The 25,223-nt window shown below is 36.9% G+C and overlaps 1 protein-coding gene across 9 annotated transcripts in view; it reads right to left on the bottom strand.

Moving 5' to 3' along the window:
* SLC4A7 (solute carrier family 4 member 7) overlaps positions 1-25,223 on the bottom strand; it is a 107,275-nt gene that overhangs the window by 41,883 nt on the left and 40,169 nt on the right. For 5 of the 9 annotated variants that reach the window (XM_015132314.3, XM_015132316.3, XM_077994142.1 and 2 more), the window contains 7 exons: positions 21,502-21,640; positions 20,474-20,634; positions 17,984-18,172; positions 8,745-8,860; positions 6,306-6,463; positions 5,400-5,487; positions 3,203-3,349 (listed from right to left, as the gene is read on the bottom strand). In XM_015132314.3, the coding sequence (XP_014987800.1) occupies positions 3,203-3,349; positions 5,400-5,487; positions 6,306-6,463; positions 8,745-8,860; positions 17,984-18,172; positions 20,474-20,634; positions 21,502-21,640 (998 nt within the window). Of the gene's footprint in view, positions 1-3,202; positions 3,350-5,399; positions 5,488-6,305; positions 6,464-8,744; positions 8,861-15,352; positions 15,725-17,983; positions 18,173-20,473; positions 20,635-21,501; positions 21,641-25,223 lie in introns of all 9 variants that reach the window. The other 4 variants (XM_015132319.3, XM_077994140.1, XM_077994139.1 and 1 more) reach the window with 1 other exon arrangement.

Here is a 25,223-nt window from a genome sequence, read left to right as displayed (position 1 = left end):
TTTTAAGGCAGTCCCTTACTGGCAAGGTACTTCCTGACTTCAGGAACAATGCACTGATGGGACCAATCCAGAAAAAGGGTTCTCATTCAGGCCTTCTTGTACAACAAAAAAACTGGAAGCTGGCATTTATCTTTTCCTTTCAAAGCTCAGCATTAACAGCTTTATAGAGAAGGGTAAATATCATAAATTGGAATGCATTTGCACAAAACAGTTAGCTAACCCTTCCTGCATTAAATTCTGGTGCTCACTAATCTTCCTTACTAATAAATGTCTTCTGTAGCATTATTTCCAGAACAGGGTACTTTCATCTGCATTAAAAACCTGTTCAGGGGATTTTCTTAATAGGATCTGATCTGGGAACTCATCTGCTGTCTCCTGGACGGCAGAAGCTGCTTCTCCAGTTATTTTGACATTTTTTAAGCCAAACTTCTTTCTAAAATTACCAAACCATCTTTGCTGGCACTAAATTATCCGATCCTTCACTTTTCTTTTGCTTTATGTTGTCGTAAAATGACTGTCTTTCTTGGTCATATCAGAATCTATAGATATGTCTTTCTTATAGTAATCTGCACCCACATAAAAGTTGCATTTTCAATATGAGATAAAAAGGTATTTTGCAAAAAGCAGAAGTGTTTATGCCTGCTGGCATAGCTACAGTGACGACTTTACGTTTCCTTTTCTTTTTACAATGATCCTTACACTAGATTCATTTATCTTGAAATGGTAGGCAATGGCAGATGTCATTCTATGGTACATACCAAGCGAATCAACTTTGTCTTACATTTGCATGACTTTTCTCTGTTTCTTAGGAACACTTACTAGTAGCACTAATGGGACTTCGTATAAGTCCCATGTTGTTATTCAAAAGTTCCAGCATTGCAGTCAACATAATGAAAAATATATGAGAACCTCATGATCACTTTTTAGGGTAAACACAATTTACTGGAGAGACAAACTGCTGATGTGGAGACGATGAGCAACACACAACATTTTATGCACGTTAACTTGCAATACTTGAGCTCACTGCAACAGCAACAGGCAGTAACTATGAAATTACAATATGACAGCAGTACAGTATTTACTATAGTTAATTTTATGCAGTTAGGATTTAATACTGCATCTTTACTTTTATTTACATTTCTCTCCACTGAGAATGGTGCCATGTACAGTCTTAGTGTGTATAAGTTTTTGATAAATTTTAGTTTAGAATAGATTTGTATATATTTTATGCTAATAATTATTGAAGAAGACTAGTATGTACATATATTTTACACATTCAGGAATACCTAATTAATCTTAATTTTTTGATATTTCTAGGCTATGAAGTTTGTATGCAAATTTTTTCAAATTATCAAAAACCTTTCCAATGTTTACTGAAAAAAATCCACATAATTAGAGCTGCACAGTTCAAACTTAAATTGTTCAAGGGTCAACTGGGTATGCATATATGCACATAAAAAATAACAAATAGCCTTCATTTCATATAAAAGCAACAAAGATACAATACTCATGAATATACTCATCAAAAAACATGTAAATTATAAGTAAGGAAAACTTGAAACATCCTTTAAGAAGACAAAAACTTGCTTGAAACAGAAAATCAACTGGTGAGAGACACTCCATGTTTTTGAATAGAAAGACTCAAGTCATGAAGACGTTAGTCTTCCCTCAGTTCAATGAGAAATTTGTCACAACTTTTAAAAAACCATTACGCATATTTCTGAATATAGAAAGCTGATTTTAAAGCCTACACAGAAAAATAAATACGCAAGATAGCCAAGAAAATTCAGAAAAACGAGTAAGGAGGAGAGCAAGAACACGTCTAGACCTACCAGATACTAAAATATACCAAAAAGCCTCAAAAATTGGAGTGTGAAATTGGTCCATGAATAGACAGACCAACAGAAAACAAAACAAAGTCCAAAACAGGTCTAGATGCAAATGGAATTTTAGTTAATAAAGGCAGCATCACCAACCAAGGGGAGCAATGTTTAGCTCTGTAATGAACAGGGAGAAACCAGGCAGCAATTCAGAAAAAAGATGAAGCTGGGTCTATACCCACATAAAATATGCTATGAAAACCTCCAAAGGATCAATGAACAATTTAAATGTTAAAAAAAAAAAAAAAAATGCTGGTGGGGCAATGAACGAAAGATAATCAAGAATATTCAACCTCACTAATTATACAAATGCAAATTAAAACCTCATTAAAAGGCCGGGAGCAGTGGCTCACGGCTGTAATCCTATAATTTTGGGAGGCTGAAGCAAGAGAATCACTAGAGCCCAGGAGTTTGAGATCAGCCTGCACAACAAAGTGAGACACCATATCTACAAAGTATCAAAAAATTAGCTGGGGCTTGTAGCACACACCTGCGGTCCAGGCTACATAGGAGGCTAAGGCAGGAGGTTTGCTTGAGCCCAGGAAACTGAGGCATGTTCACGACATTGCCTTCCAGTCTGGGTGACAGAGCAAGACCCTGACCCATAAAAACTAAATTAAAAACCTCATTAAAATACTTAAAATAGGAAGATAAAGATATCTATTAGATTGACAAATATCCCAAGTTTGGCAACACACAGTGTCAGTGAGGATGTAGGGAAATAGGCCCTCACTGTGGGAGTCCAAAACAGTCCAGCTGATGGAAGGAATTCTAGTAATATCTACGAAAATTATAAATAAATTCCCCTTTGATCCAGCAATCCTATTATTGGGGATCTATTCTACAGATACATCTGCACAAGACTAAAACGACATGTGATTACTGTCATGCATGGTTTGAAATAGCAAAAGACTGATAGAACCCAGGAACAGAATATGGTACTATGGTACACCCATGCATAGAAGACAACAAAGCTGTGAAAAAGTGAATAAGGAACATTTTCATGATTTCTTACATCAGATCTCCTAGATATACTTTTATATGAAAAAGCAAGGTACAGAACGGTATACGCAGTACATTAACTTTTGGTAAGAGAAACAAGACTACATGTTCATAGTTTCAAGTACTGAATAAAAAATGAAAAGGATAAACAAAAAACTAGTAAAAAATGGTCCACCCATAGGAGGTAAGTGTGGGGGTAAGAAGGTAAAAGGGACGAGGTGGGGATACAACTTCTCTGTTTTAGTTTTTGAATCATAGCTAATCAAAAATAATTGTATTAAAATAAAGTAAGTTACAGAAGAATAGCTCTGGATTCTTACCTGAGAAGGGACACTTTTTGGTGGTTCTATGCGTATAGAAGGATCCCACTCTCCTGGAGGTAGGACAGTTACTTGATCTAAAAATTCATCAATTCCAGATAAGAGGTCATTTCTGTCTTTTGCTTTGTAAGCTACATCATGGAAGATCTAAGTGAAAAAAATATTGAGTAAAAAGATTTTAAAGCTGAAAAAAAAACTCTACACATAGTCCACTCTGGATATCACAAATAGCTTCGCAATAAAGATAATCACCTGAACTCTTATCTCAGGCAGGTATTCAGCCCACCCTGGGTAACAGCTATAAAAAGTAATCCACTCAGTATTATCAGATGAATAACAACAAGAAACAATGAAAGAGAACAGCTACATGTTTAGAACAATTTTTTAAAAATAAAATTTTGCCTGGGAAATAGTAATTGATTAGAAAATAAAACACTGTAGCATGTCACTCTACTTCTATGACATTTAAATGTCATTTATCCTAAGAAAATAGTCATGGATATGCAAACAACTTTACTTAAATAGTTTATTTAATGATCAATAGCTACTGGCTAACTACTAACTGCTAAAATACAATTCTAAGCATGGTGGATAATGTGATGGTGACAGGTAAGGCAAGTTTCCCTATATATTCAATAACCTTTGTTTCTAGGAGGAAAGACAGTGAAACGTGTTATTAAATAATTATAGGTATTGATAGATGTTCTGATAAAAAGAACGTAGGGTACAGAGAGGGAAACAGATGGGAAGGAACAAAGTAGCCAGGAAAGTTCTCTTGAAGGAGGTAACTGACCAGGCACAGTGGCTCATGCCTGTTAATTCCAGCACTTTGGGAGGCCGAGGTAGGCAGATCGCCTGAGGTGAAGAGTTTGAGACCAGCCTTGCCAACATGGTGACACCCCATCTCTACTAAAAGTACAAAATTAGCCAGGCATGGTGGTGCACGCCTGTAATCCCAGTTACTCAAGAAGCCGACGCAGGAGAACTGCGCCACAACGCCCAGCTAATTTTTGTATTTTTAGTAGAGATGGAGTTTCACCATGTTGGCCAGGCTGGTCTCAAACTCCCGACCTCAAGTGATCCACCCACCTCAGCCTCCCAAAGTGCTGGGATTACAGGAGTGAGCCACTGCACCCAGCCAAAAGTTTAAATTTAAATTTCACTATATGATAGGAAGTCATTAATACCTTTGGACAAAGGAAATGATACATTCAAATTTGCATGTTACTGAGAGTGCAGAGAAAAATACTATACAATAAAGACCCATAAAGGCTACCTGAATCCACAAATCAAAGGGTAAACCAGAGAAATGGCAGTAGAGATGGAAAGAATATGACAGATTAAATGCAAAACACATTGAAGAGGTAAAAAGAATCTGGTGACTGGCTGGTTGAAAGAGGAAAGAAAAATGGGACAGGCACGGTGGCTCACGCCTGTAATCCCAGCACTTTGGGAGGCCAAGGGGGGCGGATCATGAGGTCAGGAGATTGAGACCATCCTGGCCAACATGGTGAAATCCCATCTCTTCTAAAAATACAAAAAAATTAGCTGGGCATGGTGGTGTGTGTCTGTAGTCCCAGCTACTCAGGAGGCTGAGGCAGGAGAATTGCAGTGAGCCGAGATTGCACCACTGTACTCCAGCCTGGCAACACAGTGAGACTTCGTCTCCACAAAAAAAAAAAAAAAGAAAAAAGAAAACTTAGGTCAGGTTCAGATATGGGGCATTTCAAATACCCTTGGGACACACAGCATTGATGTTTGGCAAGAATCTGATTACAAATCTCTCTTCAAAAGAAAGACAAGGTCCTGATTAACATGTAGGTTATCGTCAAAGACCAGGACCCCATATCAGAGAAATTTACAGGAAAAAAAATGTTCTGAGGAAAACCTAGAGAAATTATATTCTGAAATCCAGGATTTAAAAAATCCCAAAATTTCAAAAGTTCAAGAAGGTAGTCAATAATTACAAATGTTTAAAACAAAAAAAAATTTTTAAGTACCCACTGATCTTGAAATAAAGGTCTTAAAAACCTAACTGAAGGCAAATAGCTGAGGAGTAAATACAAGATAAAACAGTATACACAGCAAGGAAAAGTTTTAAAGCTTCATTATGAAAGAAAAGAGAACTACAATTTAATATATACTGTATGCTGCATAATCAGTGTATACTTCAAAGAGACTTGGGTATTTTGATTACCTCATCTGTCATGAGAGTGGCTATTGATCTTCCAATTTCATGGTACTGTGGTGCCTTGCCTGCTGGACCCAATAACAAAAACAAAAACCTAAGGAAATACGAAAATACAGATTTATAATAAACATCATACACCCACAAATCTAGGCAATCATAAAAAAGAAACCATTCCAATATAAAGAAACAACACTCAGACATCTTTTCTACTCCCCCACACCAATCACTGAAAAAAGATGGCAACTCCACCTAGACTAATTAGGAAATCACAGAACTAGGAAAAGCATCCATAATTAACTTTCTACCAAACTCCTGACCTCAGGTGATCCACCCACCTCGGCCTTCCAAAGTGCTGGGATTACAGGCGTGAGTCACCGCACCCAGCCGATATTTATTTTATTGTACTTTTTAGTTCCAAAAAGAAAACGATTTTATACCCTATTCATAGTGGTCTTATATTCAAAGTACTTGGTACAATGACTGAATATTAAATATTAAAATGAGCTTTTGGCTGGGCACAGTGGCTCACACCTGTAATCCCAATACTTTGGGTGGCCAAGACAGGCAGATCACTTAAGTAGGAGTTTGAGACCAGCTGGGACAATGGCAAAACACCATATCTACTACAAATACAAAACTGAGCTGGGCGTGGTGCCGCACACCTGTGATCCAGGCTACTAGGGAGGCTGAGGCAGGAGAATCGCTTGAACCTGGGAGGTGGAGGTTGCAGTGAGCTGAAATTCTGCCACTGCACTCCAGCTTGGATGACAAAGTGAGATTGTCTCAAAAATAAGATAAAATTAAATAAAATGAGCTTTTATTACATAAATCAACACGCTTGTTCATTCACTGGATAAAAACTTGTAGATTTTGAAAATGCTTAGAGAATGTTACTTGGAACTAACTCTTTACCTGGTTGGAACAGGGACCTCAGTCAACCCTGTGAGGAGGACAGCAGGAGCCAGTCTCACAAATGCAATTATAGGCCTTTCCAAAAAGTCTACTTCGCCCACCAGGACATTGGATGCCTCAGCACCCGTAGGAATTTTTCTCATGAAATTCATATCAACCTATTGACAAATAAAGAATAATTAAAATTAAAGTTTCCATGGTACTTGTAAGACTAGAGAGAAATAGGAAAGAAAAACTGCTTTATAAGACTACTATTTGCTAATCAAAACTTGTGATCTAATGAATGTTTAAAATGTCAAAATTTTCACAACTATAAAGAATGGAGTAGACAAATACAAAAGAGCAAGCAAACATATTTGAATCAATGCTACTGTTTTAACTGTCACAATCTTTACTACTTCAGAGATCTAAATTATCAAACATGAACTTGAGAAATTATTCAATGAATACTGCACTATTCATTAAAAACTATTAAGGACAAATATATAGCTCACAAACTAAACAATGGTTCATGAAATTATACACAGTGCTAAAAAATATCCATGGTTTTATATTACTTAACCTTAGAAATAAATGAATTGGATCCTTTACATTTTATGTAAAGTCCTCCTAAAAACAAACCAAAAAAGAACTCTGGGCGTTCCCCAGTATTTTCATTAACAGGAAAAAAATCATAACTTTTATTTCATTAGTAGTATTTTTGATACAAGGTCTCACTCTATTGCCCAGGCTGGAGTACAGTGGCAGGAACATAGCTCACTGTAAACCTCAAACTCCCGGACTTAAGCAGTCCTCGCACCTTGGCCTCCCAAGTAGCTGAGACGACAGGCATGCGCCACCATGCCTGGCTAATTTTTGTTGCTTTTTGTAGAAGTGTGGGGCTTGCTATATCGCCCAGGCTGGTCTTGAGGTCCTGGCCAAGTGATTCTCTTGCCTCAGCCTCCCAAAACACAGGGATTATAGGCATGAACCACTGTGCCTGGCCCCTTGTTTTCATTTAAAACAAAAATCTACAGCCCTTACTGGCACAGATATATGATAATGCTATAGTAGTAAAATTTAGTTTTCTGTGTATAATTACAAGGAAAAGGTTACACATGATATCAAACTATGTGAACTTCATTTATACACAGTTTCACACAAGTCACTAAACAACCACTTACAGGGCTATCTATGAAAAATAAAACCAGCACTTACAGCGGGCCTCTTGAGTCCCACACCCAGTGTGCCACAACTACAGTGCCAGGAGGCAGACTCCTGCCCAACAGGAGACAAGGAGGTATACACAAAGATAGGCCAAGTAAAAAAAAGTAAGACTGTGACAGAGGAAGAAAAATAAATGGCAACTGCCATGCCTAGAGGAACTCTATAATGTAAATTATATTAATTTATTCACTTAAGAAATAAATTGCAATTTTGCTACTGAGTACTTTGCACTATCTGAAATAACGTGAGCACCAGTAAAATATGATCAGGATAGATCAGAAAAATTTAAAATACAACAGTCTTTCTGCACAGCCAATGTCCGTAATGCAAGGCTTCCTATAGTTTTAGACTACAACACTCAACAAAGCTATAATGCAAACCATTTAAACTCGTTTTCTGTAAAATATATCTTGTAGACTTTTCATCAAAGAACAAAAGGCTTAAGAAATGAAATCTGCTTGACATAATTACATTTATTAAAAAGTCTTATACTGGATACAAAAATATTAAAATACCATGAACATCCACCTATAGCAAATTAATATTACTAAAAAATTAGTGGCTAGATAGAATCAATTGTTTGTAAGAAATACTCATAAAGTACATTTTAAATTCAGTTATAACTTGAACTTATTAGTCTTTTACCCTGTTCTTTTAAATTAAGGTTTATCTATTTCAACAAAACACTCATTTACCAAAATTTTAAAAATCATAGTTCACACAGGTATTTTTTTAAAATCCACGCCTTTACCTACCCCTGGGGAAGCACCAATATATTTCTCAGTGCCATTCCAAAAGTACTAACACCATAAGACAGTAATTCTGGGATCGCATTACAGCCCAGGAAAGACTGAATCACTAGTGCTGTAACATCACTCCCAGAATTAACCTTCTAGTGGTGGTAGCTCCAGAACAATGACTGTAGTTCAAAAAGTACTAACGTTTCACGATATCTATGGATAGGTGTGGATGGAAATATCGTATTACTCACATATTCTTTTTCAGAATTTCTAACACTAGTAATGGTGTAAAGTTACTCAAGTACTCACAGGTTAACTGTAACCCTTCTCACAGTTGTTTACCTTAAATTAATATATCACAGGCATCACATGCAGGTTTGTAAGCACCAGTCTACTAAAAAATTACTATAATCAATGTTAATAAAGCCACAAGTTACTACTTATTTTCTCAATAAGAATAATTGTGAGAATTTTCAGTTAATGATAGAATTACCTTGCTGAAGTCAACAGTACTATTTTCTCTGCTTCCACCACTTCCATTACCTTTAATTTCTCCACTTTTACTATTGTCCAAGTTTCCAGGAGCAGACTGGGGAGAGGCCAAAATACCTATGTTTAAAGACAAATTCCAAATTAGTAAGAAGAAAATTTACTTTGCAACCTGACTTTGCTCACATTCTGAAAGTGATGATTTATTAATATAATAAAAGCAAATGTGCAAGGTCAAAAAAAAAAGTGCCCAGTGTTAGTAACATACCAGCAAAACTAGAACAACGTTTTAAGTAATAATAAAGCTACACATTTTAATATTTAAAATAATACAATTAGAATTTACAAAAATTGTGGCCTTTTGCAAAAAGAAAAAAAAGTGAGTTGGTGTGAACCACAAAAGATAGAAGACCTGAGTCTGATTACCATTAAAAATACTTAGGGAATATACTTTTAATTATCACAAACATGTGAACTGCATGGAGCTTAATGAAGCCTAGCTATACTTAGCATGCTTTCAACAATAAATTCTCTGACAAACCCTAAGTGTAACTCAGAAAAAAGCTACATTAAATAAATGCAGGTTGAATTAACATAATCTCCAATAATCAGAAGTTTCCTCAAGACTTTTCATTTTTCTTTGGTAACGTTTATGTCTATAATACCTATTATCATTACTCTTAAGAAATCCAACTTTAAAATATAATAAGCAAGTTTTTTACAATGAAATTGGCAGAGTAAGGGTTTTATAACCAAAGGGATCTGTGTTTAAATTATGCACTCTCTGCCACTTTGTATCTATGTGACTGTAAGCAACTCACTCCATCTCTAAAAGTCAGACAAACTCACAAAAATAGCTTATTTGGATTAGATATAATAGTTGTTTGAATTGCAAAGGACAGACACATATTGAAGCATTAGTATATTCATTTCAAAACTGACATTCAACACCAACATTTAATAAAAACACTGCTTAATATGAGACTAACCATTAACATTATGAATTCTAATTCTGCAAAAAAGTTAAAATTTAAAAATTTTAAATTCAGCCGGGTGCGGTAGCTCACACCTGTAATCCCAGCACTCTGGGAGGCCAAGGTGGGTGGATCACCTGAGGTCAGGAGTTCAAGACCAGTCTGGCCAACATGGTGAAATCCCATCTCTACTAAAAATACAAAATTAGTTGGGCGTGGTGGTGTGTGCCTGTATTTGGGAGGCTGAGGCAGGAGAACTGATTGAACCCAGGAGGCAGAGGTTGCAGTGAACCAATATTGCGTCACTGCACTCCAGCCTGGGCAACGAGAAAGAAATTCCGTCTTTAAAAAAAAAAAAAAAATAGGGCCAGGCGCTGTGGCTCACGCCTGTAATCTCAGCACTTTGGGAGGCCAAGGCAGGCAGATCACCACCTGAGGTCAGGAGTTTGAGACCAGCCTGACCAACATGGAGAAACACCCTCTCTACTAAAACTACAAAACTAGTCGGGCGTGGTGGAGCATGCCTGTAATCCCAGATACTCGGGAGGCGGAGGCAAAAGAATTGCTTGCACCCAGGAGGCAGAGGTTGCAGTGAGCCAAGATTGTGCCACTGCACTCCAGCCTGGCCAACAAGAGCAAAACTCTGTCTCAAAAAATATATATATATTTAAATTCAAGTGCACTACACAGACTTCTACTATTAGGTTGGTGCAATTTCCTTTGCTCCAACCTAATATTAAATGCATCTCATTTTTTCAAAACATCCAAGGTTTTCTAGTGCAAGAATATTGACTAATAATTCATAAGACATTGAATATTATAGCAGGAAAAGGTACTGAAATACAACAGACTTGACTTTTTGTCTTAACTGTCCCGTGCACAGCAACACATGGAAGTTCAGTTAAAATCTGTTCTGTGGTTAGACTCTATAAGGTCCGAAGATGTATTGGTAATCAAGCTCCAGAATTTAAAGTACATCAGATATACTTGACACATCTAAAGGAGTTTTCACTTTTGTAAAACAGAATATACTATAACCAATGAATACTGAAACTAAGTCTTCTGGGTTTATGGCTTACGCTTAATGACAGAGACTTCCCTGTAAATACCTAAACTACAAAGTTGATGTGATGAAAAATCTTAATTTGCAATCTATTTAGCCATGTGCTTATTTTCTGGAAAAGTCAAACAATTCCGAAATAAAAATGTTTTCCCAAGCCTTAACTCATTTCTTACAATCTTAGCTTGGCACACCAAGAAGATTCCTCTTCTTTGACCTTTGTCCCTAAGCTTCCAGAAGAGTCCCTGCCTTGCTCAAGAGATAAAAAGTTAACCAGTATTTTTCAGTGACTTCCAACTACTTCCACACAAGAAAATCAAGAATACCATTAGGCCCTGGTGGCAAATGCAGCTGAGCATTACATACTTCCAAAGGCTAAATGTATTCCACCTGTGTATGTATAATCAAAAGCATACATAATGCACAGTTTTCCAGAATAGTCCTAGCTGCCAGATTTGAGGGAGAAAAGTGCAATGATGAGAAGGCTCTGAGGAAAAGTAAGGCTATCTCAGCAATGAGAGGAAGAAATAATGAAGAACTCAACACTGACCAAGTTAGCAGGTATAACCTGAAGTCACATGGCTAACCTGGTCATCTTGAAAACCGTCCCTTTTTCAAAACTGGCACGCCAGATGCATGCTAGGGTTCTTCATCATTATGATTTGTGTATCTTTCCCAACCTCAGCTAAACTAAAACTGTTTTCTCAATCAGTCAATCTCCCTACTCCTATAATAAATTCCTAGGATTCAGAATTAAATGAGCAAATTACCAAAAAATAAAGCTATCATTAGCACAAACACAGAAGGACGATATTACTTTGCTTTAAGGAAAAAAAAATGTATTCATAAGTAAATCAAAGATAGCAACATTTTCTGTCATTAAAAATTTGAAAGTGAGGTAGTTAGAGCAATGGTGCCCCACCAGGAAAGATTATGACCTCCAAGGAACTTGTGGCAATGTCTGGAGACATATTTGGTTGTCACAACTCGGGGATGCTACAGGCAGCTAGCCAAGGATACTGCTAAACATCCTATAAAGCACAGGACTGCTCCCCTGCCACCTGACCACCCAGCCAAGAATCATCCAGCCCAAAATGTGGATAGTGCTGAGACTGAGAACCACTGTGTTAGAAAAAGGTATTTACAAGTACAAAAAATAAATTCACTTCCTTTTTTTTTCTTTCCCTAGAGATGAGGGTCTCACTATGAACTCCTGGCCTCAAGTGATCCTCCCCTCTTGACCTTCTAAAGTGCTGAGATTACATGCATGAGCTACCACGCCCAGCCACAAGTTACATACATATTAATTTATATAATTTATTTATAATTTTATACATATAACTTTTATACATATAATTATCTTCTAAAAAGTAACTAATGGGAAATACCACTTTATTATTATAGGTATGCGCAAATTATGACTCCATGACACAAAACTGCATGCTGTTAGTCACTTAAGACATAATAATGCTGAGGCCACTTTCTTCCACTAAGACAGTACCAGATATCAAGGAAACTCCGTTAGAGTTTCTAGGTGCTTTAAGCACCAAAGGTAACTGAACAGGGAATAATGTGTAGCTGTCCCTATTATTGTTCCTCAGCAATTACATACTATCTACAGTTGTCTTTTTAACCGTAATTCTTGTCTTTAGAAATTCCCTGTCTCCTCTCCATTCTAATTTCTTCTGTTCAAAAACGCCGATAAATCTCATCACAAAAACTCATGGGAAAAAAATGTATGTTCGATTCTCAGTTAATTTATCCCCTTAACATGGCCTAAGAAGCCAATGTGAACCTACCTCCCCCTTCCCTCCTATATAAAATTTATAGTTCCTAATCATTTATAACACAGAAGCTGGTAAAACAAGAAGTGTTCGTTGTTACTGATCGATGTAATATGGGAAAAATGGAACGAAGTAGCTTTTAAAATCACTTTTGCTCAAGGAAAAATAGTAAATCTTCTTAGGTCTTAAGATTAGAATGCTGATTACTTCTGAATAATTATTTATAGGGTTGTTTTCCTTTTATGTTCAGTTACTTTATCATTAAATTTTATCTTTTTCATGAACTGATAAAGTTCACAATGAAATACTCTACTATAGATTTTGTTGTAAGTGGACCTGAGTTCAAATCCCTGCTCTGGCTGATCTTAACACCTCCCAGTCTTTCTTCACTGAAAAACAGGAATAACACCAACCTCATCAAATCGTTACAAAAATTAGAAATATATTTGAAAAGCACTTATCACTGTATCTGGAACAAACTATAAAACAATGGCAGCCATACTGCTATTTTAACTAATGTCATAATGATTTAGCCATGAAGCTTCTATTTGTACTTTTAAAAGTATATCCTTTTTTGCAACTACAATGACCTTTGGCTAAATGTAATTGGTGTGTTTCCATAAAGCCAACAGAAAGAGAGGTTTACTTCACAATGATAGGAACACAAGGATTTCCAGTCAGAGGATTTAGGCTATCAGTCACCAGTTGTATGATGCAGGGGAAGACAACTAACTTTTCTAAGTTTCTGAAAATGGGTGTGTCCATCTAATTTACACATATTTGTACACACATTAAAAATAGGCTAATTTAATAACCAAGCTACCACTTAAGTGTTGGATGTTATCAGTATTTTGGAGAAATGTGATAATACTTATGTGATTAAAACCAATGGTTAGTATTAGTATCCATCACATTGAGGCTTAGCTGAAATAGTAAAAAAGTCACTAAAATATACTTATTTTATATTAATTAGGTAGAAAGATATATGTACAAATGTACATGTAGTCAATATAAGGATAAGCCAAATTTTCATACTTTATAGCCCTTAAGTTATAGGCTGGGCGTGGTGGCTCACACCTGTAATCCCTGTACTTTGGGAGGCCAAGGTGAGTGGATCATTTGAAGTCAGGCGTTCAAGACTAGCCTAGTCAACATGGTGAAACCCCGTCTCTACTAAAAAAACAAAAATTATCCGGGTGGTGGTGGCACACGCCTGTAATCCCAGCTACTGAGGAGGCTGAGGCAGGAGAATTATTTGAACACAGGAGGCGGAGGATGCAGTGAGCCGAGATGGTGCCACTACACTCCAGTCTGGGCAACAGAGTGAGAACCTGTCTCCCCCCCTACCCCCCCCACCCCCCAAAAAAAGTCTAAAATGTACTACATTCTTTGGAGAAAAGCATTAAATAGAAAAAAAGGTACGGCTGGGCCTGGTGAGTCACACCTATAATCCCAGCATTTTGGGAGGATAAAGCAGGAGGACTGCTTGAGGCCAGGAGTTGAAGACCAGCCTGGGCAACACAGCAGGATCCTGTCTCTACAAAAAAATTACCCAGATGTTGTGGTACGTGCCTGTAGTCTCAGCTACTCAGAATGCTAAGTCAGGAGGAATGCTTGATCCCAGGAGTTCAAGGCTGCAGTGAGCTATGATTGTGGCACTGCACTCCAGCCTGAGTGACAGAGTATGACTCTATCCTATTTAAGGCACATCGCTTCACTATAATTTATTTGTATGTGTTCATTCACCTTATGAGCCAACTTCATGCGCGCGCACACACACACACACACACACACACACACACACACAAAACCAAGCTACCAAGGCGGGACGCAGTGGCTCACACCTGTAATCTCGGCACCTTGGGAGGCCGAGGTGTGTGGACCACTTGAGCCCAGGAGTTCGAGACCAGCCTCGGCAACACAGTGAGACCTGATCTCTATAAAAATTAATCAGGCATGGTGACATGCCCCTGTGGTCCCAGTTAATTGGGAAGCTGAGGCAGGAGGATTGCTTGAGTCCAGGAGATGGAGGTTGCAGTGAGCTGAGATCATTCCAGCCTCCAGAGCAAGACCCTGTCTCCAAAAAAAGAAAAGAGAATTACCAATCTAAAAAATGTTCACCCAGCCTGACCAACATGGTAAAAACCTGTCTCTATACAAAAAACACAAAAATTAGCCAGGTGTGGTGGCTCACACCTGTAGTCCCAGCTACTCAGGAGGCTGAGGCATGGGAATCACATGAACCCCGGGTGGCAGAGGTTGCAGTGAGCTGAGATCGCGCCACTGCACTCCAGCCTGGGCAACAGAGTGAGACTCAGTCTAAAAAAATAAAATAAATACATCCATAAATAAATATAAAAAAGTTCATGGCAAATTAAAACATTATAAAAAAGTCTATGTTTTACTGAAGTGTTCAACTGCCTTGACCTCTAAATGTAAGTGAAACTTTTTTAAAAGGCCTTAAATTATGTGTAGTCTTCTTTGTAGTCTTTTTTAACTCAAATTTTTAATAATCTTACTCTTTTTTATTAGGTTGGTGCAAAAGTAATTAAGTTGTTGCCACTGAAAGTAATTTTTGCCATTGAAAGTGAAGCAAACTTTCAACGGCAAAAACCACAATTACTTTTGCACCAACCTAACACAATATACCATAAAGAAAAAAAACATGCAGAAGTCAAAAATAAATTATAAGCATTATCTACATATGCTGCTTAAGCTATGTGCTAAAAGGCATTCCAAGTGCAAGTGACTCAGAGGCAGAAAGCACCACACATGGAGGATTTTGGATAGTTGCCTGGAGTTAAGTCAACATTTTCCTCATTCTTCTGCTCCTCGCCTTTCAGCGCTGCTTCTAAGTCTTCCTCGGGCGGATGAATTACTACTGTGGGAATACCATCACTGGCAGGTGAAACCAGTAGTTCTGGGGCCTGAAGCTGACTCTGTTGGGAACTTCTGGAGGTCAGGCGGCTGATGCTAGGGCTAGAAGGAGGACTGTTTTGAGGGGTGGGTACTGGGGTTGTACACCTTGAGCCTGCAGGGGTTCCAGCTCTTGAAGAAGGAAGAAGATGACCGAGAAGAAGAGATAAAGGTGATTCTCCTCTCAATGAAAGGTTTGAGGCAGACAGACCTGTTCGCAAAGAGTGGCGGGAGGCTGAAAGGCCTTCCCCTGAGATAAAACAAATAAATGAAAAATGATGAAGTTCACTGCAGAAGGCAAATAGAGACATTAAAAAAAAAAATCAATTTACACTATAAATTGCATACTTCAAAGGCCCAAAATTTCAAAGTCATGTTGTGATGGTTAGCATGTCAATTGGGTTTTTACATGTTACAAAGTCACTAAAACGTTGCTTAAAACTGTAATTAGTTCTCAGAACATACAAAAAAAAAATTGTTAATGACAGATGGTGGGGGCAATATCCTGTTAGAAATTAGAATGACCAATAGCATGGCATTTTTTACAATGACAATATCAATACAAAGTCAATGCTTAAACAATAAATAGCAAATGAAAATATGTAATACAAAATTAATATAATAGAACTCAAACCAAAAACCACCAAAAGTAATAGCTTATATTTAGCGTATTTTTCCTACATTTTACCAAACAGCTATGAGATAATTATGTCTTAGAGAAAAAGTTCATGTTAATATTAATAATTTCTAACTTAAAACTGATATTAAATATTTATAATATTAAGTCAGTAAGACACCATATACAGGTGGTGCTGCTCTCAGGTTTGTAAAAAAACAACAGCAAATAACAGAAATTTTGTAATAAGAGAACCACAATGTCAATTTTAAAGGATACATATTCTTGAGCTCTCTAAAAGTATTAATAAATGTCCTGAAGTATGCTTCTCACTTCTAATATGTAGCAGATACATTAAAACAAATACACATAATTTTTTATTTCACTAGCTAAGAGTAGAGTACTTCTCACCAACAGCAATATGGCAGTAGGTCTAAAATATTTCAAAAGGTCATACATACTTATAATTAAACCCCTCATATTTCTACTAAGTATATCTTAAAATAATAACATTCTCTATGAAAAACATGCAAATACAATAATCAATTCCATATAGCCTAAGTAATCAAAGTTACGTGCTCAAGGGTTTTTAGAAATATTTAAAGGTTAAACTATAATCCATTAGAAAACACCATTTAAACAACAAGCTACATGCAGGAAAAACTCAAATTGTAACTATATTTCAACAAAAGAACATGCTAAAACAGCATTTAAAAGAAAACAGCCAATGTTTTATGATGACCAAATTACAACTGGACAATAAAGAGGAATTACTGCATATGTAAAGATTAAATAGGGTCCCTCTGGATAAATGAACTTATTTCACCAAAGGAGAGAATATAAACAAAAAATAAAAGACAAAAAAAGAGAGTTAAAATGCGCTATACATGGCTTGCTTTTACATTGAATTCTGGTCCATAAGAGATATTCTTTTACTCTTAAGATTGTTTAAATACACGATGACATAATTTTAAATGGATTAAAAAGGGTTTTCATGGCCAAGTGGAAGATACAAAAGATGATTATTGTCAGCTTTAGATATATTAGACCCTATCACCTATGCTTGCTTGTTGGTAGAACACTTAAAAGTCATACTATTATTTAAGGGATAAAAAAGATGAGCAGGCACCGTGTCCCATACTCCACTAGTCCTCACTGTAATCCTCACAAGCTTTGGGTAATAGTAGCAGCTTACAGCAACTGCTGGAGGCTATAGTACTTCATAAGCCACTCCAATCCTTTGCACCCGGGTTTTCCAGACTCACTGTCATCAGAGTTCTCAACCCTACTGATGCATTCCTCTGCTTTACACAGAAGAAAATAAGGAATGGCAAAACCTCCAAGTGTGCCAGCATTAGGACACTGACAGAGGTAAACAACTGTGAAAACACTGTCTTCCCACATGCCCCTCAACCTGCCTGTAACCTAAGAATGAGAGTGGAAAGGCGGAATATGTAGACCTGGGTCTGAGCCATTCTCAATGGATTAGAAGACACCAACTACCCTTAGTATAAGACTGGAACAGTCATAAAAGCCTTTCACAAGTTGTACAAATAAAGAGCCGTGAAATCAGCAAACCAATCCAAAAACACTTGTTTATACCAGCAAACCAAGTATATTCAGGAGGAAAAAAAAGTAGGAAAAATCTAAAATAAAGGTTCAAACCCAAGATTTAGAATTTCAAAAAGGTAAAATTAAAAATTATAGATCATAATTTATGCCTCTTTAATTAATTATACGAGAGGCCTTGAAAAGAAACAAAGCAGGGAAGAGAAATAATTCAGAGGTAGGTATAGTGAGCGTTTAAAGATCCCCAAATGTTAATCGTAATGTTCTGGAAAGCTGTTACAGTAGAAGTGTTAGCAAAAAATTGGATGCCACAACTTATCTCACCATTCCTTTCAAGCAAGTGAGGGTCAGAATGTTTCTTGCCTATATCTGCAAAAGATCGGACAAGGGGAATCCGACTGGTGAATCTTTTCTCATTCTGATGATGATGTCTCTTCAGAAGAGCTTCTCTGACATTCTCTCGTATAGACTCGTCTAATTGGCCAGAAGCTATCATGTTGTCTAATACCATATCTATTCAATGAAAAAAAACAAATTACTAAACACTCAGATGACCATAAAATACAGGAATAAACTGTGAGTGAAATCTTATGACAAAAATTAGAATCTTAAGTAACTCTAGAAAGGTTTATTATCACTATTAAATAATCAATGCATAAATGAATATTATCCACCCAATAAAAAGGAATTATAAAGACTCCCTTATTTTAATACTATTAATTATAAAGAGGCTACTATTATATACTAATTAGCCTTCCTATAGCTGTAAGTGCTTTCCTGTATGAATACAATAAATTCTATTAAGCTGAATATTCAATAATACTACCTTCCTAAGATGTAAAGGTATTTTATTGCCAAACCACGTATTCTCCCCCAAAACTGTTCCAGCAGATGAGTATCAGGACCCACTCAGTCATTAACTGTTCACTGAGTGTCTGCTATGTGTTAGGAATACAGCAGTTTAACAATATCAAAACAGAGCCAAGTTTCTGCTCTCTTCGAGAGGTAGAGAAACCAACATACAAATAGGTAAAACGTCATGAGGTCGTAAGTTCTAGGAAGAGGAGTAAAATCAGGTTGTGAAGGGGATGTGGGGAATGGGGAAAATGATGGCAATGCCATTTTATACATTACTGAAGTGATTAAACTTTTTAATTTATAAAATATATATTAATATTTTTAAACAGTGGCACTAACTTGGAAGAAGTGGGTCAAATTTTCAAAACTATATGGTAACTCTAAAAAAAACCCTGGAAGGACCAGCGTAATAGGTAAACTGTTAACATTAACACAATAACTACAGCTTACCAAATAAATGAACACTAGATTATACAACATATACTAAAAGTACTACATGGTATTATGTGATAATTGCAAACCAAAGTCTGAAACCCATATGTATTATACAAATTCAATATTCCCAACCTTAACTTAATTTTTCAGTTACTCATGTAAGACAAGAAAGTAAGGACTGACAATTTAAATATTTGCAGCACACAGTCAAATCTAACAGTTGGCTAAAACTGAAGTATTTCTAGCCTGAGAAATTGTATTAAGCTTATGGTTCTCTTGAAGACTAAATACCACAGATTTTTGTTTTTCCATGGGAGAAATCTACAATGGTAGTCACACCATCAAATTCATTACCACCAAACTTAATTTTGGTTTTCATTAATTTTAGTTAGTGGACAAAAAGCTGTATTATAGCTGCCTTTTTCTACTTTCTACCTCCACATTATCCTTCAAATCTCCCCCTTTGATTTTCATTGCTCAACCTACCAGAGCTCTTTCCTTGCTTAGACTGTTCCTAGAGAATAACTGGCCTACTTGCTTCTAAACTCTTCCTAATCCAAAGCCACCCTACATTCTGTTGCCAGAATGATCTTCCTAAATGTATCTCAAATCATACTGTTCCTCAACTTAAAAACCATCAAGACCACCAAAATGCCTACCAAATAAAATCCTATTTCTTGGCTAGGCACCGTGGCTCACACCTGTAAACCCAAAATTCTGGCAAGCCAAAGTGGGCAGGTCGTTTCAGTTCAGGAGTTCAAGAACAGCCTGGGCTACATGGCGAAAACCCATCTCTACAAAAAATACAAAAATTAGCCAGGCGTGGTGGTGTACACCTGTGATCCCAGCTACTCAGTAGGCTGAGGTGGGAGGATCACTTCAGCCCAGGAGACAGAGGCTGCAGTAAGCCGAGATCATGCCACTGAACTCCAGCCTGGATGACAGTGAGAGATCCTGTGATCCCCCTCCCCCAAAACAAATAAACAACAACAACAAAAAATTCCAATAATTCAAGGCTAGTCACAATCCAGTCTCTAACTGGGTTTCCCAACATACCTCCTACCACTACTGAAGAAATCTGTATATTCACACAGAACTGACTTTCCTGAGATTCCTGTCTATACTACTCTAGACTTCTTTACTCTTCCTTAAAATACTTTTTCTCTTGTATCACCTACTCCTCGTTCCCATGTGTTCACATTTTATGAGTAACTTGTACAGTTAATGTTCTCTGTGGCTATTCCCCACATCCCCATTCCAAAAAACAAGGAAACAAAAAACTCTTTACTGAATTTCCAGAGAACAGACTCTGTATTTGCTTGTGCCACTATTCACTCTCTTACTGATACTACACTTACGTCTGTTTAATTTAATCTCATCTGCAAATTTATCAAAAACAAAAAATCTATCTTATTTCCTTATACTGTACTCCACAGAATAGAAGCTCAGCATATAGTTATTAAATGATGCCTAAAATTCCCCTACATCTTACATATTTTTTAAAAGTCAGTTTACTATAACCTGCTATTTCATCTAGAGTGCTTGCTCTCATATCCAGCATGACTGTTCCATTGAGGATGCAACTCCTTAGTTCAAAAAGACTGTGCAAAGAGAGAGTTGCCACATAAGGTTTACTCCATCGGTCACCGCCATCTTCAACATCCTCTTCAAATTTCAGCCATCTGAATGCATAATATATAAAAATATTTTATAAGTAATGAAGATTCCATTTGTTAATGTGATAAAGAAAAATTTGTTCTTAAAAAAAAAAAAAAAAGAAACAAAGAAAACGACGACCAAACAGACTATGGTTACAAACACATTTTCACAAATTATGCTAATGGTCTACAATATGTATAGTCACAAACCTCCTTTGTAGTTCCTCTTTCTATTCTAGCTATCATAATACTAAGTCTACAAAAACAAACTATGGAATTTCATATAGTTTCTACTTCTATTCCTCATCTAAACTTGCAATACACAAAATTGTAGACATTAAAATCTACAATGACATAATTTCTTTATTAAAGTATAAAGGATTATTTAAGTAAACAAATTTGAGAATAAAGGGAAATTCTATCTATAAAGATAGAATTTCTACCAATTAATAAGGAAATTCTCTGCTCACTGGTTTAAAGCACCAGATATCTCATACTTTCAACTTAATATTCCCATTACAAAAAGAAATCAAGGAAAGCCAATTTAAAAATGAGATTTAGGCCGGGAACGGTGGCTAACGCCTGTAATCCTAGCACTATGGGGGACCTAGACGGGAGTATAACCTGAGGTCATGAGTTTGAGACCACCCCCATCAGCTCGGTGAAACCCCATCTCTACTAAAAATATAAAAATTAGTCAGGCGTGGTGGCGAGCTCCTGCAATCTCAGATACTTGAGAAGGAGGCTGAGGCAGGAAAATCACTTGAACCTGGGAGGCAGAAGTTGCAATGAGCCGAGATCGCACCATTGCATTCCAGTCTGGGCAACAAGAGCAAAATTCTGTCTCAAAAAAAAAAAAAAGGGGGAGAGAGAGAGACTTAGCAGTATTACCTAGCAGTTTCTTTCCATTCATATTCTTCTCCATCTCTGTAACACAGTTCATCCATTTCGGTGAAGAGATCATGGGGAATATGTTCTTCATCATCATCTTCAGTACCAAGGATAAACTGAACTCTCTGGGATGGTGTATCTTTAATAAGAATTTAATAAGAATTCACATATACTCAAATTTTTCCTCAAGTCATTCAAAGATAAATTTAGTCATTCAAAGATAAATTCAGTTTTGAAAATGAAACACTTTTGTTACCTGTATAAACAAATATATTTCATCAAAACTCTCTTAATTATTGGACTATCACAATTCTGAAAGGAAACAAGAACCAACAATCCAGGAAAAAAAAAAAAAAGTCATAGAAAGATAACTCCATAGAAAAAAAAGAAAACTATGTTAAAAATAAACAAGTCAAACTAACTTAATAACTGATCTAAACAAACAAAAATAAAAGTAACATTCCAAAACATGAACATAATGTTCAAAGGCAGCCCTTTTTCCTCACCAAAACTACATGGAAAAGCTAGAACAGAATATTTAAAATACAAGCTAAGGCCAGGGACTGTGACTTATGCCTGTAATCCCAGCACTTTGAGGCAGAGGCAGGTATATCATCTGAGGTCAGGAGCTCGAGACCAGCCTGGCCAACATGGTGAAACCCCGTCTCTACTAAAAATATAAAAATTAGTCAGGCATGGTGGTGGATGCTTGTAATCCCAACTTCTCGGGAGGCTGAGGCAGGAGAATCGCTTGAACCTGGGAAGTGGAGATTGCAGTGAGCGGAGATCATGCCACTGCACTCCAGCCTAGGCAACAGAAACTCTGTCTCAATAAAATAAAATAAAAATAAATTAAATTAAAATAAATAAAATAAAATAAAATAAAATGCAAGCTATGTTAAAGAGTAAAAAATAGAAAATCTCCAAGTTTCAAAAAATGATGAGAAAACTCAAAACTTCAAGTATACAGAAACTATATTTTCCTACTATCATGGAGAAACAAAACTGTAAGCTTGGGGTTTGGGGGGTAGAACAAGTCACTACAAGGAACAGATAACCCACTCATGGCATCCGATATTAAACTACTCGTGTAGTATAGGAGCCCGAAACAGAGGAATTAGCATAAATACTAGTCCAGGACAGTTGAAAGCCCTAGGGCCCCATATAAACAAATAAACCACCACAAATAGTTACCCTGAATATGAGAGATGAGTTCTCACTCAAAATTTACACCTAAATGAACAATCCTCCAAGTACTTGTGGATGCAACAAGGATATTTGAACAGGATAAAGAGTAGATTCGATAGAATTGTCTTTGTAAAAGTCAGATCTGAGAAAATTTCAGAGAATGTAGAAACAACAGATAAGAAGGAAGAAAACATAAAAGATTAAGAAGGATGTAGAAGGTCAAGAACTCCAGGACAAGAAAAATATAAAGAATAGGAAGAGAAGCATATAAAAAACATCTGAAAATTTTCCAGTATGTTTATGTCATGAGCCTTCATATTGAAGAAATAACCTAAGACCTATACAGGATTAAAGAAACATATTGTGATTGAACTTCCTACTGTATTAAACTTTCCAGCATTTAGGTCTTGCACAAATCTTTGTCAGAATGACCCCTAAATGAAATCTCATTACTCACTGCAACTATATAGAAATATAATTGATTTTATGTCCTGTGACCTGTTAAACTCACTTAGTTCTCTTAAGTATTGTAGATTGCTTAGGATTTGCTACCTACATGATCCTGTATCTGCGAATAAAGACCATTTTACTTTTTCATTCCAATCTGTATGCCCTGTATTCTTTCTTGTCTTCTTACACTGGCTAGGTCCTCTAGTAGAGTGTTGTATAAAAGTCATCAGAGAGGACATCCTTTCCTTTTCCCAAATCACAGAAAATATTCAGTCTTTCATTGTGAAATGTGATATTGACTACATGGTGGCTTTCTTGGTTTTTGGTTTTTGTAGATGCCTTTATCAGGTTAAGGAAGTTTCCTGCTATTCTTAGTTTGCAGAGAGTTTTATCACGGATAGGTATTGAATTTTGTTAAAGGTTTGCTTTGAACTTATTTAGATGGTTGTACTGCTTTTCGAGACACTTTGTATTATTAATGAGATTACTTAGTTACATTGACAGTTTTAAACCAACCTTAGGTTCCAGCTTGGCCATCAAGCTAGTAACAAATTTAATCCACAAACCTGGTGGATTAAATAATACAAATTTATTCTCTTACAGTTTTGGATACCAGAAGTCCAAAATGAGGGCTAAAATCACGGTGTTGGCAGGGCTGGTTCCTTCTGGAGGCTCTAAGAAAATCAAATTCCCTTACCTTTTCCAGCTTCTGAAGGCAGCTTACATTCCTGGGGTCAGGCTCCCTTCCTGACATCACTGCAGCCACTTGCTTCTTTCTGTCACATCTATATCCAGTCTGATCTTCTGATTCCTCTTACTAAAGATCCCTGTGACTATATCAGGCCAACCTGCATAATCCAGGATAATATTCCCACTCCAAAATTCTTAACCTGGCCAGGCATGGTGACTCATAGTTGCAATCCCAGCACTTTGGGAGGCCGAGGCAGGTGGATCACCTCAGGTCAGGAGTTCCAGACCACCCTGGCCAACATGGTGAAACCCCATCTCTACGAAAAATTCAAAAATTAGCCGGGCATGGTGGTACACACCTGTAATCCCAGCTACTCAGGAGGCTGAGGCAGAAGTATCACTTGAACCCAGGAGGCAGAGGCTGCAATGAGCCATGATCATGCCACTGTACTCCAGCCTAGGTGATACAGCAAGACTCCATCTCAAAAATAAAAATAAAAACAAATAAAAAAAAAAAATAGGCCAGATATGGTGGCTCACACCTGTAATCCCAGCCACTTTGGGAGGCCAAGGTGGGTGAATCACCTAAAATTGGGAATTTGAGATCAGCCTGGCCAACATGGTGAAACCCTGTCTCTACTAAAAATACAAAAATTAGCCAGCCATAATGGCGCAGGCCTGTAATCCTAGCTACTTGGGAGGCTGAGGCAGGAGAACCGATTGAACCCGAGAGGCAGAGGTTGCAGTGAGCCAAGATCACATCATTGCACTCCAGCCTGGGTAACAAGAGCGAGACTCCGTCTCAAAAAAATTTATAACAAAACAAATTAACCTAATCACATCTGCAAAGTCCTCTTTGCCATATAAGGTAACATTCACAGGTTCAAGGGTTTAGGAGATGAGTATCTTGCAGTCCATTACTCTGCCTACCACTCCCATGATATATTATCCTTTTTAAACATTGCTGGATGCAATGTTGTAATTTTGTTAGGGATTTTCTAATCCATATGCACAAAAAAAATTTGTCCATAGCTGTATTTTTCCTGTAATATCCCTGATTAGTTTTGCTATCAGGGTAATGCTGGATTCATTAACAAAATCGAGAAGTGTTCCCTCCTCTTACATTTTCTAGCAAAGTCTTTATTATTTCTTTCTTAAGTTTGTTTTATTTCATCCTTGATGCCATCTGAGAGTAAATTTTCATTGTCAGAAAGTTTTAGACCACAAATTTAATGTCTTTAATCCATTTCTTCCTTTTTTTATTTACTTATTTTTTTTAAGAGATGGTATCTGTTGCCCAGGCTGGAGTGCAGTCACACAAGCATAGCTCACTGTGGCCTCAAAACTCCCGGGCTAAAGGGATCAATCCACCTCAGCCTCCCCAGCAGCTGGGG

Source organism: Macaca mulatta, chromosome 2 (assembly GCF_049350105.2).
Source record: "Macaca mulatta isolate MMU2019108-1 chromosome 2, T2T-MMU8v2.0, whole genome shotgun sequence".
Taxonomy (NCBI): Eukaryota; Metazoa; Chordata; class Mammalia; order Primates; family Cercopithecidae; genus Macaca; species Macaca mulatta.
The sequence above is the reverse complement of the archived record's forward strand: the minus strand, read 5'-3'. Positions and strand labels throughout refer to the sequence as shown.